Here is an 18,973-nt window from a genome sequence, read left to right as displayed (position 1 = left end):
AAAAGTTCTCAAGTTTTCTAGATTGAGCTCCTGCTCCTTTCTGTGACTCTTTGGAGATCTCCTTGCTGTGCCCCTCCCTATAGACAAATAAATGCATGACCACACTTTTGCATACAGCACACCCCCACAGGAGTGGCAAGTAAAAGATGATTTCACTTAATCTCTGAAGAAGTCTTGTAAAACAATCAGTTTTGAAATCCTTGTTATGAGATGGGGAGAATATGCTTATTGCTGAATGAAATGGCAGCATATGTGAGAAACGTGACTGTGACAAACCATTCTATTCCACAGCAAAACTGACTCAGAGCATTACTTTGCAGTCACATTCTTGCATTTTCCTTCTACCTCCACTTATCACCACTCCCCCCCTCCCCAAAACCAACAGGAACAGTATGCTCTAGTAATTCATATCACTGATTATAATTTCATCTGAAATCAATGTACACTGTGGTAAGATGGGTCAAGCATCCTTGAGAAATGCAAGTTTATAACTAACATTTCTAGGATAACGATAAGCAAATGGTATCTCCAGTGAATTTGTGCAATTTTTTCATTTAGTGATATTTCAAAAATCACCTCATCAGAAACATCTTCATAACAGCAGCTCAATAATTCGGAGAGACTTTGGATAAATCATAGCTGTTCTGCCTCACTAGGTGGAGAGCTACTGTAATCAACTGAAACTAACTGTAAACATCCATAAAAAAAAACAAACCAAAAAGCCTGCAGTGGGTAACAAATACAATTGTATTCCCTCTTCATTCCTTCTTTGGAAGGAAGCTATCCCCATTCTGGGGATAGCTGCTGTCTATTTGAGGTCTACTGAAAAATTAAAATAGTCACAACTGCATTCAGATAAAACTTACTTCAGATTTCTATTTTAAATAATAGTAAAACAGACAAAAATGCAACTAAAGCATTCAATTATGTAAATATAAATAAAACTGCTACATTTGGAACAGAATACAGCCCAAGGCAGCAGACATTAGCAGGGATTTATTTCATCTCATTTCCCAGCTACATCATGTTACCTCTGCATCTGAAAAACAGCACATCAACAACAATTTTCATTCAGTGCTGAAATGGTGATCTCTTTCAAAAAAACAGCATTAGGTGGGCACTGTGTTAAGAATGTTTTTCTGTTATTACGGCATAGTTGGTCTCACTGATGAAAGAAGTAGCATAAGAAAAAGTGGTCTTTGCAAGGGGAGGAGGAAGGCTCAACATTTTTACCTTGCTATGTATACATCGTGCATTCCATGCATCTGTACTTTCACAAGTATACACAGACTTTCCAACTGCACATTCAGCTTGAGATGAGGAAGGCTTTGGAGCTGGATGGGAGTTTGGTTGTTAGACAGGGCTAAACCCCACCATGAACCAAAAGACTAAAGCAGATGAGAAGTCTACTATGCTGCCTCCAGTGAGTTTGAACCGATAGGTTTGATTTGGATGCAGTATAACACTATTGGAAATGCAGCATATGAAAATAAATACAGTTTCTCTGATCTTTGAATGCATTGGTACTGAAGGTTGAAGGAAATATGGAAAGCAACTACAACACTTTTTATCACTAACTTCAACAGATACAAGACGTAAACTAAATATAAGGGAGACCGTATTTGGTCACTGAGGTTTTTGTCCTCTGTGTTAAATGTAAACCATAAGCAGTCAGCAGAAATGGTTTCTCTGGACTGCATCAGTCAATTACCATTTAAGCTCTCATCAGTCATGATTGCTGCAACTCAGTCAATTATTATTTAAGCTCTTGTTCCTCCACTTCAATCCCAAAACTGAAAAATTACTACTGAATTTTTAAGGGTTTTTTTTAACATATTGTTATATATTAAGATCTGTTTACAAGGTCATAATATATAAAACAGTCTGAGAGTTCAAGGAAGTATGGATTTTAAATTCAGATGTGGCTATAACAAAAATCTAGTTTAACTAATGCATAACACAACCCAAAAGTACTGAGCAATTTACAGCACACATTCTGTAAGTTGAAGACCAATTATGTCTCCAAGTGATGAACATGGTGTCTCACCTCAAGGTAGGATTTCCTTCATTCTCATTTAAGAAATGGTGTATTATATCCAATTCAAGACAGTTTTCACTTCTAGATAGAGAAATATATCTTTCCTTTGTGTGATAGACTAAGAAGTCCATTGGAATCATCAGTTTCCTCCTCTTGAAAGTACTAGGTGAGATCAAGTCATGTCTTAGACATCTCTCATAATACAGTGAGCATCAAGTTTCACTGTCTGAAAGTTCTCTTATGACATTCTTTTTAACTGTTTCCAATATCTCAGTACTTCCTGAAATATGGACAAAATATCCGGTAACACAATAATCCATGATTGTTTCATCACTGCCACTGAAAGACAACAATTTTGTTCATTCTTCTTTCAACTGATTTCAAGTTGACTATATTTTACACCTAACTTACAATCAATGACCATCGAAAAGGCCCACATTTCCTTTCTAAAGGTGTTCAGATAAGCTTTCTGGCAAGACTGTACTCAAATCTTGTTTTCTGTGTAAGCCAAAACAAGGCTACTCAACCAAAATAAATAAACAGGTTAATAAAAACAGGTCAATGAAAATTATTAGTAGAGGGATTAAAGAACAGATTTCAGCTTTGCAGTTGGCAAAAAATAAACTCCATGTCTTACTAGCCATGTATAGATGATGACTGTAAGCTAGACAGCATGCCACGGTTATACATCAGAATGAAGACAGGCTGTTGAGTTAAAAAAGAAAAAAGATATTGCTAGCAAGTTATCATACTTGAGCAAGCATATCATAAAGGAACTGAATAGTCTGGTTAAATGGTCTTAAAGATAGTTCCTTAGCAATTTTACTTGTATTTCATTCCTAACTCTTCCTGGTTCTAAGCAGGAAGTAACTCTCAATGAAACCAGTAACAGAATTGTCACCAGTAATTTTCAAGTGCTGAAATATGACTGTAAATACGAAGTCTCATAAAGAACTAGCAGTATAATTAACAAGCACATTAAATGGCTGCAAATACCTCTTCTGTTCAAATACAACACTTAAAAGCAATCATTATTGTTCTTTCAATTAAGATTGTAAAAGTGGTACTACTTTTCCAGAGAAATTAAGTGCCCAGTTTCCTCTTTCAACTCTCCTGTCCATGTACTCTCTCCATGGGTTATTCTGTTGCTTGTTTGTTCTCTCTGGTCTCTTGAATTTCCTTTTTGTTTTTTGGTTTGTTTTTTTTTTTTTACTATACAGTTGTTTAGGTAGAACAAAGACTGATTCTGCCTAGCACAGCTCATAGCCTGTGGGTTAACAGACTTTTCTGGGAAGTTTAAATCCATATTTGGGGCTAAAGGAGTTGTTTTCTACTTCATATATAGACTTTATGATCAGGGTAATTTACAAAACTACCCTTTATATAGTTTTAGAAAAATTTAAGTGCAGACCTACTGCAGCACACTGTGTTGAAATCATTGTTCCCTTTTTTTTTTTGGTATAGCATGACTGCACTCACCTAGTGCAGCCTTTCACAGTTTTGGTGTCTTTTCCCCTTCAATTCCCATATGCAGCAGTTCAAGCAAAAGCCAATAGGACATTCCCACAGTGTATAGGTACCTCAATAAACTCCTGACTGAAAAGTCTATTTGCTCTTCAGATCACCTTTTCTTAGGCACTTCCTTATTTCTCTTTCAGATGCTGCTGCATATGCTCTAGATTTCATCCACAAAAAACTCTGTTGGCACATTTGTTCCAGATGAATATGTCTTGCCCTTTGAATGGTACTCCATGAAAAGTCAAGCAATTATTGAGATCTCAGTCCTGCCCAAGTCAGGATTGCATCAAACAAGGGATAACACCCTGTCCATAAGGGCAGCACATTTATTGAGGTACAGTAATATCAGTGTTTATTAGTTTGTTGCTTGTTACCAAGACAGACTGTAAGCCTTGTATATAGGATCAAAAAGTAGGTTACTTATTCCTATGGCTAATATTTCATACCAACAGGCACCGGGTTTATCTGTAACCAGGCAATTTAACTAGTCAATCCTACTACTACCAAAAAAAAATGCAAGGTGCATATCTGAAGCTGAGTCAGTTCCTAAACTATTTCAACAGCATCCTGAAATTTGCTGATCATTAGTAACTTTTGTGATTTTAGAATGGAGCCAACAAGCAACCCAGCAAAGATTATTAATGTACAGCATAAGTAGGAAAAAATACTTTACATACTAAGTCATCCAATTCTACAAATGTTGTAGAGCTTCAATTTCACTTAGATTTTAAACAAAGTATAAATCATTACTTTTAGTCTGGATTTACGAACACAGTAATATTAACTTCTGCAGTAATTTTTTTGCGAGTAAAATTATTTTGGAAATAACGAAAATAACTATATAAATAATTGCAAACACCCAAATAGCTACATTAGGAAAATAAATCTAAGTCTATGATCCTGCATCTTGACTGCTTGAAAACATTTTGGATGTGTCTAGTTTCATTGCCAATCATATTCTTTTGGTAGTTCATTTCTCTCATACAAAAGATAAAAACTGGAAGTGTATGTCATAAGTAGCATAAGATGAAATCACAAAAAACAGGACTTAATAAAAAATAGCTAAAATAATTTTGAATGAAAAATAAAACTACAAACCACTAGTATGATTACTGAAAGTAAACCAGGAAGTGACGATAAATTTCCTCTAAAATGAACTTTGATCTTACTATCAACAGAACACTATAAATTTTTCTCTTTGCTTACTTTGTGAAAATACTCTTGGCCTTCAAAAACCACATAAATTCAAAGCTCAAATGCCTTCAGTAATTAACTCTAAGTTACCTAATCTCCATCACTCACTTGTATAATCTCATTTTGAGATATACTATCTTTGATACTTAAGTACAAAATTATTACCATAAAATCACACATCATCTTGAAAGATCTTTTCAAACCTGGCATAATCTTACTGTATTTATAGTGCTTGAACAGAGAAACAAACACTACACTCCTTTCTAAACTTGGCTTCTGTTTGTTTGGGGTTTTTTCCCCCCCGAACAAAAGAAAGAAAATACATTTTCCAGCTTATAGTAGTCAGCACTGAGGAATCAAAAGTTGTTGTTGTTTTTTTTTTTTAAATCATTATTAGTTGAGAGAAGTAATTAAGAACAGAGAAAGTTGTTCAAATGACACTAAAATATAAGGATATTTCCAGCACCATTACAGGCTTACTTTAGAGGTCCCTAAGCTCCCTATACATCTAAACCCTAAAATATTAGTTTTTAAGTAAAAGTTTGAAGATTTTAATTTAACTGCATGTTATTTCCTACATTTACAATACAGAATGTACTAGAATAAGTCTGGAATTCACTGCAGGCCAAGTTACTCATTTAAAGTGAACTGCTTTTGTAACTGACCCATATACATAAAGAACTCCATGCAACACTCGTAACAGAGATGATCATGTAAACTGCTGTCAAAGTTCTTGTCTCAGCTCTCAGTAAAACTGAGGAAAAATTTTATAGCTCACTTCTAGTTAGCCTTTGAACTGTGACTCCACTGTGAATTTTTCAGATAGAAAAATAACATTACTTCATATTCTTGAAAGAATGTGTGAAGGTGGTACTTGGCTCATAACAGTATTTGATCATTGTCTCTTCCATGGTTGGAAGTATAATTTTGCACATTATATACTCCAGCTCAAAAGAACATATGATATAAAGTGAGTCTGGCTCCACCCTCATCAAGCTTGCAGATGACATGAAGCTGAGCAGTGTAGATGACACAAGAGAAGGATGGGATCCCATCTACAGGAACCTGGACAAACCTAAGAGGTAGACTCATGAGAACCTCATGAAGTTCAGCAAGTCCAAGTGCAAGGTGCTACACCTGGACTGGGGCACACCCAGACTGAGATTAACTCACTGAGAGTAGCCCTGTGGAGAAAGGTTGGGTGTTCTTATGGATGAAACCTGAACATGAGCCAACACTGTACACCTGCAGCCAAAAAGGCCCACCACATCCTGGACTGCATCAAAAGCAGCGTGGCCAGCAGGTCAAGGGATTCTGATTCTACCCCTCTACTCTGCTCTTGCAAGACCCCATCTGGAGTACTTTGTTCAGCTCTGGGGTTGGTCCTCAGCACAAGAAAGACATGGATGTGTTAGAGCTGGTCCAGATAAGGCCACAAAAGTCATCAGAGAGCTGAAGCAGCTTATAGGAAGACAGGTTGAGAGAGCTGGATTGATCAGCATGAAGAAGGAGAAGGTTCTGGGAAGCAGAGCCTTCCAGTACCAAAAGGGGGATTATAGAAGAGGAGAGTGACTTTTTACATAGGCAGGTGATGACAGGACAAAGGGAAATGGTTTTAAACTAAAAGAGATTTAGATTAGATGTTAGGAACAAATTCCGTCAGAGGGTGGTGAGGTACTGGCACAGGCTGCCCAGAGAAACTGTGGATGCCCCATCCCTGGAAGTGTTCTAGACCACATTAAATGGGGTCCTGAGCAATCTGACCTAGTGTGTGGCATCCCTGCCCATAGCAGGGGGCTTGGAACCAGATGAGAGTTAAGGTCTCTTTCAAACCAAGCTTTTCTATGATTTCACAAGTGCTGCAGTAGAGGGACAAGTAAAGGAGAAGGAAAGGGCAGCTGTGCTTCTCATTTATTTTCCCAGTTCCTATCATTTCTCTTTTTCCGAAAAAGGTGTATGAGAACCAATAAAATAAATTTTAAAAAGCCCCAACTCCACCACCTAAAATTTAAAAGTGATCTCTACATAAATGCTTGCAAGTAACTTTTAAAAATAGCTGCCTCTATTATAGGAAAATTTCTCTCTTTTCAAGTGCTAAATCCCTAAGTATTGTAGTGAGTGGATATGAAAACATTACTAGAAATTTCACAGATACAAACTTGTTTTCGCAGTTACAAAAAAAGATCAGGTTGAAAACCACTACTCTAGTAGCACTTCAGTGCTTTAAACAGTATTTAAAAATAACTTTTTGCAGACTTAAACTCTCCAATTGCATGTATATATAAACTTCCACATACTCATGTAGCCCTCTGTGGCTGTAGGACTTTAAAAAACATTTGAGTTAATTCTGGTCACATTTTCAGTAAAGCTAAAGAAAAAAAAAATCTGTTTTAGAGACAGTGTAATCAAATACTTCACTTTCTCTGCATGTGAGAGGTAAACAATTGGGCACATTGAGGCTGCTACATGTGCTTTGAGCTGTGTGACATGAGTGAAACAATAATTGAGCCTGGCATTGTTTGCCAGCTACAGAAGTTACAAGAACAATTTCAGCATTTGGAACTTTATTTAACTTTAAATCACATAAGCTTGCAATGTAGTAATAGTGGTTTTATTCAAGTTCCAAAATATTACATCAGTTGGGATTAAAACCCACAAGTAGTTAAACAACAAAGATTTCCTTTGTTAAAATGAAGCCAATACTACTGTGCGGTTACTGGCCCTTCATTTCCTTACTAAGTAATTCTCCAGTGTTATCGGAAACCCACGGAAGTTGTTTGCAGTTGTGCCCATTTCCTATTTCACTTCAGTCTCCAAATCAGATAGATACACGCACACACAGAGACACACACAGATGATGCTTTAAAGGTTACTGAGTAAAATGCACAAGACACAGTTAGGTACTGAAATGAGCTGTCACTCAAAGCTTCTGCTGAAATGCCCTATTCTAATATTCTTATCTAAATGGACTAACTGCTATACCACAGGATTACTACTTTTGTCAAAGGAATGTCCATAGCATTCTCATAATAATACCAAAGTGCTTCATATACAAATTAATGCACCTTTACAACACTCCCAAGCAATTAGATCATGCAATTATTTCTGGCTTACGCCTGCAAAGCCTAAGTATGGGAAAATTAACAACTCAAAATTAATTTTGCTGTTCTCCTGTTCAGGTTGTGAACCCAAGTCTAGTTTTCAGAAGGAAGCACCACTTTCATACCAAGTTTCATTAAAAGCATAGAAAGCTATACTTTTGCAATAAGCACTTCTGCAAAGCTGACTCAAAATTGTTATATGGAGCGATACCAAGTACCTCCCTTCCTCACTTGCTATTATTGTTTTAAATTTCTAAAATAAGGCATGACTTCTCGAGAAAGTGTTTTTTACTACCCAACCCTGATTCCTTTGCCAAGCCAAATCTGGTTGGTACAATAAATATAACAGGAGTCCCAGGGAAGTGGAAAAGAGCATACCAATTGGGCAAAAGAATGAAATTGTTTCTAGCCCAAATATATGGGTAAGGCAATCCAAAAAGAGTACAAGGGTCTTCCCTGGCCCTGTATGAATACCTGTTTAGGATTCCATTTTCTTGCTCAGTAACACTAAGGAGAGCTGGAACTCTGCACTATGCAAGTGCAGATTTTGCCATTCTAATGCTCACACTGCCATTTGCAAGTCAGTATAAGCTTCTTTCTGCCATCTTAGCTCAGCAATCTTTGAGATATTAATCATACAAAATCTGTATCTTTAAGTAGCAGCCATACTTTAAAAAAAGACAGCATGGCAAAACTATTACATCCATATGGACACTGATACAGAGTCTCAGGGAATTGTTGTCCTTTTGCTTAGAGACAGTTCAGTCTAATGGCTCTAGTTCTGCAGCAATTAAGGATGTTCTATTTCCATGTTTTATGACTTTATATGACTTGTTGAGTTGTTATTGTTGGTCAGTTAAAGGTGAATACCTTTCCTTTAATTTCACATGATGTTCTTGTCATCCCATGATTTAAAGAATAAAGATAGAAGAAAAGTACGAAACACAGAAAACAATGATTGAAAAAGAATTTGGTTCACAATGTCCTTCTGGGGAACTGGGGAACTGTAAGTATACATTTTAAATTGGGGAGCCAATTTGCATACTGGCTGCATACTCTTAGAGTTCTTACTGGGTGAACAAAAAGCTCATATTTAATGCATGCCCCACTCTCCTGTCTCAGACAGAAAAAAATTACATGTTTCAATTAAAAGCTTCTAGTAAAAGGAATACAATAACTGCCTCTCAAATTGACACTAATAGATCAATTTCTAAATGGTTAATCCAAATAGATTAGAGATTATATAACTATAATTCATAAACTCATAAATGTACACTTATATACAATGGTATTGTCAGCTATTACCAGTAGATGCCATACTAAGTACCTGTTCCACTTTCTCAAAGAACTACTGCAATTCCACTATCAACTGCCATGCTTCCAATACTTCTCCTCAAAAGCAAAAAAACCAAATTAAGGTATTATATAATATGAAAGAATCAAAGGTGGATAAAAACATAAATTTGTCCACTTAATATAACTGTGTACATGTTAAATAGAAATATCCAGCACTTTAATCCAAACATTACCATATTCAATTGTATTTTGTAAAGACAACCATGGAATTTACATCAGTGATATGTAAAACTTTCCAGTCCTACAATTAGATTAGAACTATATCACTCACTTTTAAGTGAAACAGCTCATTACTTGTTCCTTAAAGCATCCTTTTTTTTGTCCATTGCATCGCTTTCTTGGACAAAACATATCCAAATGCATCCAGTGAAATATGGAAACTAGTAACTATGAGTATTTTGATAATTAAGATTCAGTGTCTTTGATTCTTGTTAAAAGGTAATTACAAAAGAAAGATACCCTAATAGCTCACAAGCAAATAAACCACAACAGAAACAGCAATACTACTTCTTTCTATTATGTGTACCAGAAAAAGCACTGTACAGTGTGAACTCCAAAGCACAAAACCCAGAACTTGTTTACTGTTATAAAAACCTTTGCTTTACGTGAGTGTTGCTAAATTTGCAATCCTTTTCTGAGCCTCAGTGCAATAGCTCTAGTGTTAAGTGCTGGGATTAACCACAGAGTCCCAGGACGTGTTCGGAATAGTTAACGAATTGTGTTCAACTCCAACATGAGTTGAAACTTTTCTGGTTTGTCACTTACTTCTGTATTTAATTACAATCTATTTGGCAAGAAGTTATACACATAAAAAGTAGTTACCATAACTTACATGTTTGTCTACAGTTGGGTTTAGATTAAACATGAAAGTTGTGTGATTAGTCTTTGTTCTAATTCTTTCCTGCAAATAATATGATAATTATTTTTATTCTACCTGGACAGCCCATATGTACAGTCATTTATTTTCATTACATGGAAACTCCAAAGATAAAGCAAATTGTATTTCATTTGCTTTAATGAAAGGTCAAATATATGTGAAAAGATGACAAAGTGTCCTGTGATGTACTGTTATATATCCTGCTCCAAGAGGTGAAACAGCATGCAAAGAAAAACTTAGCAGTGTTTCTTTAACTAAGTTTTTTTATAATTATTTAAAATGTAAAAAATGTTTTGAAGTGTCAGTGAAGATTTACTGAAGGTGATACTTGGAAACTGATCATGGTAAGAAGCACGCAGATACTACTTCAGTTTCAGTAGTATTTTTGAGAATCAAGATTTTTGAGATCAGTCAACAATTTTTCTTATGAAAAGAAATCTCTTTTTTCTGTGAAAGAACTATACCCTACAAAGGTCCACATCAGTCAGTTTCTAAAAATTCAGTATTACTGTACAAAGACACACACATCTTAGTTTGGAGCCCATAAAGTTCTAGAAATTAATTAGATACTTCAGGAGAACAGAATGCAGTGTTTCACTTGACACACGTTACATGTAAGTTGTTGCTATTTATAATCTGTATTACTACTGTGAGTAGGTTCCAGGTATGGACCACAACACCATTGCTTTAAATTTTATAAAGAGAAAGAAAACGATGGATCCTTGAGATGGAGAAGAGACAATAACACATTACCATCTAAAACATACTTTTAACATTCACCACATATTTTAACACTACCTTTTACTTGACTCAGATGCCATTTCAGTGGCAATTTGCCTTTGGGGATGCACAGCAACGCATGCTTTTAACTCTTACTGCCAGGTTCAATGCTACAGTGGCATACAGTGAAAGCCTTGATTCATATTCCAGCCCTACTTCCCCCGGGGTTAGAAGGGAAATCTGGGGCCCTGTGAAGGTTTCTCTTCCTTTGACAAACACTTCACAGTGTGATAACCTCACAAGGTCCAACAATGGTAACATACCATAACATATGCAAACAAGACAGAATTTGATCTCTCCAATTCAAATGTACTCTTCAGCTGAGCCCTATTTTAATTGATCAAGGGAGATAAAATACATTGTGTTATAACTAGAGTAATAACTAGTGTCATTTAAAGTGTTTTTTCCACTCCTTAACATGTCAATCCTAGTGAAAGCACTTTCACTCCAAATAAGACCTATTCAGGTTAAATGTATTTTATTTTCAGTTGACAGAAGGGAGACTCAGAAGTTACAAACCTGGTAACTTCAGTCAAAACTCATCTTGACCCCTATGTTAGTGCCCACTGCAGACTGACAGCTGCAAACCTGCATATACAGCAAAAATAGTGCAGCCCACCCCACTGCACGAAATCATGGCTACTATTTAATGGGAAGACAATATACTTGAGTTAGCTATTTAATATCTGTTGAACTTACTTGAGTGCACTCTGGGAACACAACACAAACCACTCAAAGAGGATTCCCTACTCTGCTCTGCCCATATCTTCTCTTCCCCTTCTGCCTACGTTTAATATGTCTATCTAGCATGTAAAAGCAGTAGACACCAATGAAGGGTGTCAATGAAGGTTGATATGAAGGCACATGATAGTGAATACCTGCCCCTGTGACTTTAATTGTATTAGGGGGTGAAAAAAAGTTCTACGTCTGAATGTAAATCACAGGAAGATTCTTTTCTTCTCAGTGCTTGTGTCCTGAAATATAATTACTTCATTATTTTCAGTTGTCCTTTTTTGTCTTTAACACTGAGCTGAGAAGGACTGCTCACTTCTACGGTATGCATGCTACAATAAAGGTAGGTAAGAAACTCTTGACAGAAAATCTTTATTACTTTTTTATTAAGTGTTCCTTTTCACTTCCCCTTCTAGCGTGTTGGGCTCCCTCAAGGTCCCTTTCTGACATAAATGAGATTGGCAGTAAGCTACTGACATGGAAAACTACAAACTGTCTGAAGACAAGTCACAATCTCCCACTGCCCTAATTCTTCCATCCATTAAATAGGAATAAAGATGTTTCTTTATCTCAAAACTTCAGCAAGAGAGGCCACACAAGTGCTTTTCTGCAAAGCATGTCTTGGAAAATGCTGCATAATGATACAGAAAGCAGAAAGGGACAGGAAAGAACCGAAAAAAAAGAGGAAGATAAAACGAGCTACAGGAAAATTAAGGACAGAGCAACCAAAAATAGTTGACCAGTTATATACAATAAAGAGTAAATGAGTGTAGGTAGTGTTTATGTTGACTTGCAATTTTAATACTGTAGTCACTTAGTTTTTTCCAGGCAACTCTCAGGTAATTTTATTCCTATTTTTATCAGTATTAGCAATGAAGACAACAAGAAAGATCAAAGTAGCAAGCAAAAAAAACCTTTCCAAAATCTTTTCAAAATCAGAAATGGTGAGGAAGTAGATAGAAAAGAAGGTGTTTTTTTTCCTTTTACACCATGTAAAATGAGAGAAAACAGACACAGAGAAAAACAAATAAAAAATAAAGCACACAGTTTAGACTGCAGTTGAATTTTTATTGTTTTACTTCTCAGGTTTCCTTTTTTATAAAACCAACACTCTGTAAATTTAGTATTTAGATTCAGGTTTTAACTATGCTAAAGATCTTCTCTTGCTATAGCCATTTCTTAAGTCTCTCTTGGCAGTGCCTTCATAAGCAGATGCAGCACATGCTGACAAAGAAGTTATTGTCAGAAATAACCCAACCCAAATAACATACCTGTGTTTGCCCTCAGAACTTTGCTGACACAGCAATTACAGCTGATAGAGCACATATGTCTTTCATACCCTGAGTTGAAATACCTACAAAACAGAATGAAGGCCATAGTGCCAACCCAGCCTTCAAAACATACTTCTCACTCTATTTTTGCTCCTTTGAATCGCCCTCATTCCCTCCATGAATGAGCAAGAGTTAAATTGATAAGGCTTCTATTGTTCCCTTGTACTTACTGAGTTTGTTACAGATCAAAGTCATTCTCTACACCTTTACAGCACTTCTAATCTGAAAATCTCTGAATTGTGAGAAAAAAAATCTGGCTGAGTGAATCAGAAGCATCTCTCCTAATTTTTTCTGTGAAATAATACCTAAACACAGCAAACAAAAAACTAAGCGGTGCCCAAACCAGTAAAATATTATTCAAATAAAACCAAGCTCTTCCTTCCTGTTAAAAAAGATCTGTGGGAAAACCATCCAGTATACGTATTACTTTTCCTACACTCATTCAGAAGCAAGGTATGGTAGGCAACCTTTACAATGTTTTCGAAATTGCTGTGTAGCTTCAGTTAAGACTGATTATTTGTTTCCTGTATCTCTCCCCTACACACATTTCAGTATCCACAATTCAAGTACTAAAAGGTTATTTGGTTCTTGTATTTGTACTTTCCTGTTAAAACCTTGGTGGGTTTTTTTCTGAAGCTTTCCAAACAACCACTGAACCACTCTTTCTTTTCATTACATAACAACCACGTCTGAAAATTATCCTCCAGATTTTGTTTTTCTTACACCAGCAACAGTTACATGAGAAGAAAATCTCTTTTGACTGTGGGACAAGTGAGTTTGATGCTAATAAATGGCTTATTTTGTGTAGACTAAGACTATTTCCCCACACATTAAAAAAAAAAAAAAAAATAAAAAAGTTGACACAAAAGCTCTGCATGAAGCTTTGAAGATTGAGACTGCTAAAATCAATTTGGATGAAACTCAGTTAAAATATGTATTTTTCCTGTATATTTACTGCACTACAAAAGTAAATGGACGTTGACTAGTCCAGAGTGGAGCTACTCAGAACTAAGCCTTCCCAAAACATGCATGATGTTGTTGTCAAGTACTTTGAACCAAGTGCTTCACTCTCAAATCCTCTTCTACATGTTTGTATAGCTTACTAATATTGGCACAGCCCAAGGAACCAGGGTAACTCTAACTATTGTGAAAGTTTGTTTACAACGTAAAACCAAAGACCTTAATTTTATCTGATTTATGTACTTATAGAAATATACCAATTTATTAATACATAAAATAAAACACTGTATTGTACTTACCAGTTTTGGGGTTTATTGAGAAGAATCCCTGTGGATTTCCACTTGTAATCTTGTAGGTTAATTTTTCACTTGAGCTAGAATCTGGATCAAATGCCTCAATCTGAATAACAGATACATCTTTAGGGGAGTTTTCCATGACCTCTGGGTAATAAACTGGCTCTGTGGTCTGAGGAGCATTATCATTAACATCTCCAACTTCTATGTAGATTTCGATGAAAGATGATAAAGGCACAACGCCTTGGTCTGTTGCATAAACAGTTAACCAGTAATGTGAAGTAGTCTCACGATCCAGGCGATCTGCAGTCTCAATAATACCTGTTTAATAGGAAGAAAGAGAAGTAGAAAATGCCCAATAAATATGCAGAAATGTATACAAATAGAGTAAGCAACAAGTTTAAATAAATGAATATATAAAAATGAATAAAAGTTCAAAATAATCACCGTTGATTCTACAGTCTGTGTTAATATTCACAGACAAACATATAAAAGCTAACCCAAAGCTAAAATAAAATAACAATTCTCAGCAACTATGCATTACATATTAAGTCAATAAATTACTTGATTTCCTTTCCAAAATCCTTTGAAATTTATCAGACTAATTAACACTATTCATAAAAGTTATTTTGCCTAAAAGATTAAATTTAATGTGTAATTCACAATCTTTTGGGACCTGAATGACCTTCTTTACTCATCAGTGATTATAGAAAATTTTATATTAAAATAAACTACCTGATTTAGATGCCAAGTTCTTGAACTGTTTATCATTATACATATTAATGAGCAAATAGTTAAATGTGAAAAATTCTTATGTATGTGTTCACATGAATTATTCGACTGAACTTTCTTAATGTGCTGATTTACGTTCACTAAAATTTCACCAAAAAGAAAATAAAAATTAACCTTTGTAGCATTAGGACTAACAATGGCTGCCATTACTTTGGCAATGGAAAGCAGCAAAAAAGAGCAAAAATCTGCTCAATCTTACACAATAAAATTACAAATTAAGGACCAGGTACACAATTCACAAACCTAATAAAAAATCTGTCTGCTGAGCTTACAGGAGACTGTCTAAGCCAGAACTCACTAAAAAATTTATCTACTGTGAGGAAATACAACTTTATTTTTATGAGCAGCTTACTCTACAGGTACAGCTGTAACACGCACATGTCAAAAAGGTACATAACGTGGTGTAGTGGCTATAATGTGGGGAAGAATATTAAATGGATTCATTGAGCCACGGCACAAAAAACTCTGATCCGGTCTCTCCTACAGGTTGTCTTGGTTTGAGATATTTTTTTCAACAGAACTTAAAATCAACCTAATACATGCCAGGATGAGGAACAGAGCAAGCCCTCGCAACCACTTCAGTGGAAATTTTGAAGGGCTTTGTCATGGCTCTTACTGTTTGTTGTACTGACGCACGGGCCTAATCGGGATTGTAGCCAAGATGAGTCAAACTATCACCATGACAGCAAGTTCTGGACTCTGGATAAAGCCATATAAAGTGACTATGCATGATGTGGCACTTCTTCTGAGCTCATTTACTTCACACAGATACCTATCTATATTTATATGTATACTCCCCATAAGTAAAATAGGATCTCAACAAAACTATGCCACTGTGTTTCCACAGGAGTTCTTCAGGAAAGGAATTAACTTTAAGTATTGTGTTTTTCACACAATACAGATGTGTTTTTTTAATGCATTACACTGGCTGAGTAAAATATTAAGCAATTACTCATTTACTCATTACTTGTGTGCCTTGTGGGAAGGTGCATAAAGGTCTGATAAGGATAGTTTTAAATTTTAATATGTCAATAAGATCACTTCAGAAGTGCTGGAGGGAATAGAATCCAATGCTTAGACCTGCAAAATACTCATTTATAGCATTTCAAGCAACACAGCATTACAGAACTACCACCAGATGTCAGTGTGGAAATTGGTTTAATATAGTGTCAAAGGCTACAGAACTGGAATAAAAAGGAGGGGCAATGCATTTTCAAAATACACATGCATTACATGCAGCCTATAAAAGTTTTCCTGAAAGCCAACTAGCAGCTTTGTAATTTCCATTTTTATTTTTTGCAGAGCAACATCATCAGCAACTAAGCTATGGTGTTAGTTAATATTGATATTTTACATTTCCAATCTCTCTGCCTCAGTATTTATATTTTGTTTGATGGTAGTTTTACTATTAAAACAAACAAACAAAAAATCCTATCCAGTAGTCACTGAATTTGTGCTGTGGCTACCTGCACAGTTTCTGCATAAATTTGCCCTTAAAAATGGACACACAGCCTTGAGCACCCAGTTACCTGGATTCTCCTTTTGTAACTCACATTACACCTCTTGCACCTTTCTAGTTCAGCCAGGAGACTTGCTTAAGAGTAAATAAATTTGTTACTTACTGTGGTCTAACTTCTAAACCTAAATGCTGGATGTGGCATACAAGTACTTCATCTTAAGTCTGGTTGGACTCCATGTATGCCTTGGAAAATTCTGTAAAACCTTCATGTCCTACCAAACACAAGACTTCCAGCAAAGGCTGTCAGCAATGCTGCTCTATTGCCTGTGATTCGTGCAGAAGAGAGTGGGCAGGCTTATGTGCTGAACAGAGCAACTGTTTTCATTTTACACGTCCTGCTTTCTTAACAGTAGCTGCATCAGAAGTGGCAGATTAATTTTAAGATAGCCTTGACTGATTTTAAAGAAAGATAAAAAGAGACTCTTGTGGAAATGAAGCTCTCCTCCTGCAATCTGCTCACCAAACATTTACAAATTCTACTTCCTTAGTTATCAAAGCCTACCTCAAGGAAAAAGAAGTCTGAACCTATTTTGCTTTTGTAGAGTATCAGTTCTCAAGCATTCATTCTTTTAAGTCACATACTTCAAAAGGGATGAAGGGAAAAAAGTACCATACCAAAAATAACACTATCTCAAAAAGAAATATGTGGAAAGACTATAGGGATAGTGACTAACAGGATGATACAGCACACATGGGCAACTTTATCTTTTGGTTACTTTTTAATTTTAAATTAGATCTGCATTATAACGTTATTTCTGTATATATTACACTGGCTTTGCAGTAATGTTCAATGAAATAATCTAATGGACCAATGAATGATCTGATCATCTGAACACTGAAAAAATTATGTAACAGAAATCTTTATCCAATAGGGCAGCTCTGTTTTTCAGAATGTCTCTGATTTTCTACAGGGTCACTCACACTTTAGCCTGTATTAGTCAAAGTAATATGAAATCTCATTATTTTTCCATTTTTCTCACATCTCTCATCCAACAGGTCCTGAACTGGTAGATGAACATTTTAACTCTATATGCTCTTTATAATTCCAAACTGAAATAGAAAGCATCCAGGAAAACAATTTTATGATCAGTCAGCTATGCAAAAATGTTTACCTAAGAAACTGTTTAACATTAATCAACAGATTAGTTCTTGAATTAACTTTTTTTAGAGGTATAAAGGGTACTTAAAAAGCAGTTTAAAACAGATGGAAGTAGACAGGTATGTGTATGCAAGTTTGAAAACTTGTATTTGTGGATGGCCCATCCCTGGCAGTGTTCAAGTCCAGCTTGGATGGGTCTTTGAGCAACCTGGTGTAGCAGAAGGTGCCCCTGCCCATGGGTGGGGTGTGGAAGTAGATGATCATTAAGGTTCCTTACAACCCAAACCATTCTACAATTCTATGATTATTAGAGATGGGCATCACAGGTAAGTGGATTACTTAGAAAATATCAAAAATGAAATCTCAAAATAGCGTTCCTGCATTATAAAAGCTATGCAAAAGGGAACACAAAGATAGGGAGCAAAAAATTTGCCTTCACCCCTCACACACTGAGGGGGGTGGAGGAAAGGCCACCACACCTAGTTCTCCTTCATCACTCAAAGCTGCAGGAACAGTGAGGGAAGTCATGGATGGTCTATTAATATGACTCAACTTTCTTCCTGTTGTTTCCACCCAGCAATAAAATGGAATAGATAACAATCCCATACATGCATCTAGGTGTGGGGGGAAGCTCTGACTACCAAAACTCGAATTTCTTCTGGTTCTACGTCAGCATTTATGTTACAACGCACAATCAAAACTAAACGCACATAACTGTATGGAGTACTTAGGAGTACTGCCCCCTTTAGTGCTACCATACAATCAGACCTTACATCAGTAATTACAAAACATCATCCTACTGTCATTACCCTAGCTGAAATTGCTCCTGCTTCTGCAAGTTTAACACTAAATTTTTCCTGATTTTGCTTACAAGAACAATAATAACTTCATCTTTAATTTCTATGCAACAGTAATGAATACAAACGCACGTAAACTTCAGTTGTCTACTATAGCTTCTAAACAACATAATCTCAGAATGTAACTGATTACCTCTTTTTTTTTAGACAGAGATAATGATCATTCTCCTGACAAATCACAGGTCTAGAACCAGTCATTGGTTGGTATGTCAGTTTTCTGCTTTTGCAAATGCTGACTATAATGGTCTATTTTACACATATGGGTAGCGCAAGACTTTATGCTGTCTGAAAGCCAGCACTCAGCACTCCTGGAGTTTATAAATTCGAAGAGAAATAACAGAACAGTTTTAAGAAAGAGTTAATTTGTTTTAATCTTGCAGTCACCTAGATCCATTAAAATGTTGATCCATATCATCAGTTTCAACAACATATTTTGACTCCTAGAAAACATTTTCTTTTTTTCTCCCAGTAGTGCAAAGCACATTCAGGGCATATAACTTAAATGCCTCTATTATATCCTCAATGC

At 35.9% G+C, this 18,973-nt stretch overlaps 1 protein-coding gene across 8 annotated transcripts in view; it reads right to left on the bottom strand.

The window, feature by feature from the left end:
- Window positions 1-18,973, bottom strand: part of FAT1 (FAT atypical cadherin 1) — a 107,340-nt gene that overhangs the window by 54,718 nt on the left and 33,649 nt on the right. For all 8 annotated transcript variants that reach the window (XR_007631774.1, XM_050337885.1, XM_050337887.1 and 5 more), the window contains exon 3: window positions 14,187-14,501. Coding sequence is in view for 7 of the 8 variants with exons in the window: in XM_050337885.1 (XP_050193842.1) it covers window positions 14,187-14,501 (315 nt within the window). In the remaining variant the exon portion in view is untranslated. The remainder of the gene's footprint in view (window positions 1-14,186; window positions 14,502-18,973) is intronic.

Source organism: Myiozetetes cayanensis, unplaced genomic scaffold, assembly GCF_022539395.1.
Source record: "Myiozetetes cayanensis isolate MyiCay16 unplaced genomic scaffold, myiCay2020 scf7, whole genome shotgun sequence".
Lineage (NCBI taxonomy): Eukaryota > Metazoa > Chordata > Aves > Passeriformes > Tyrannidae > Myiozetetes > Myiozetetes cayanensis.
Note: the sequence above shows the minus strand (reverse complement) of the source record. Positions and strands in the feature narration are given on the sequence as shown.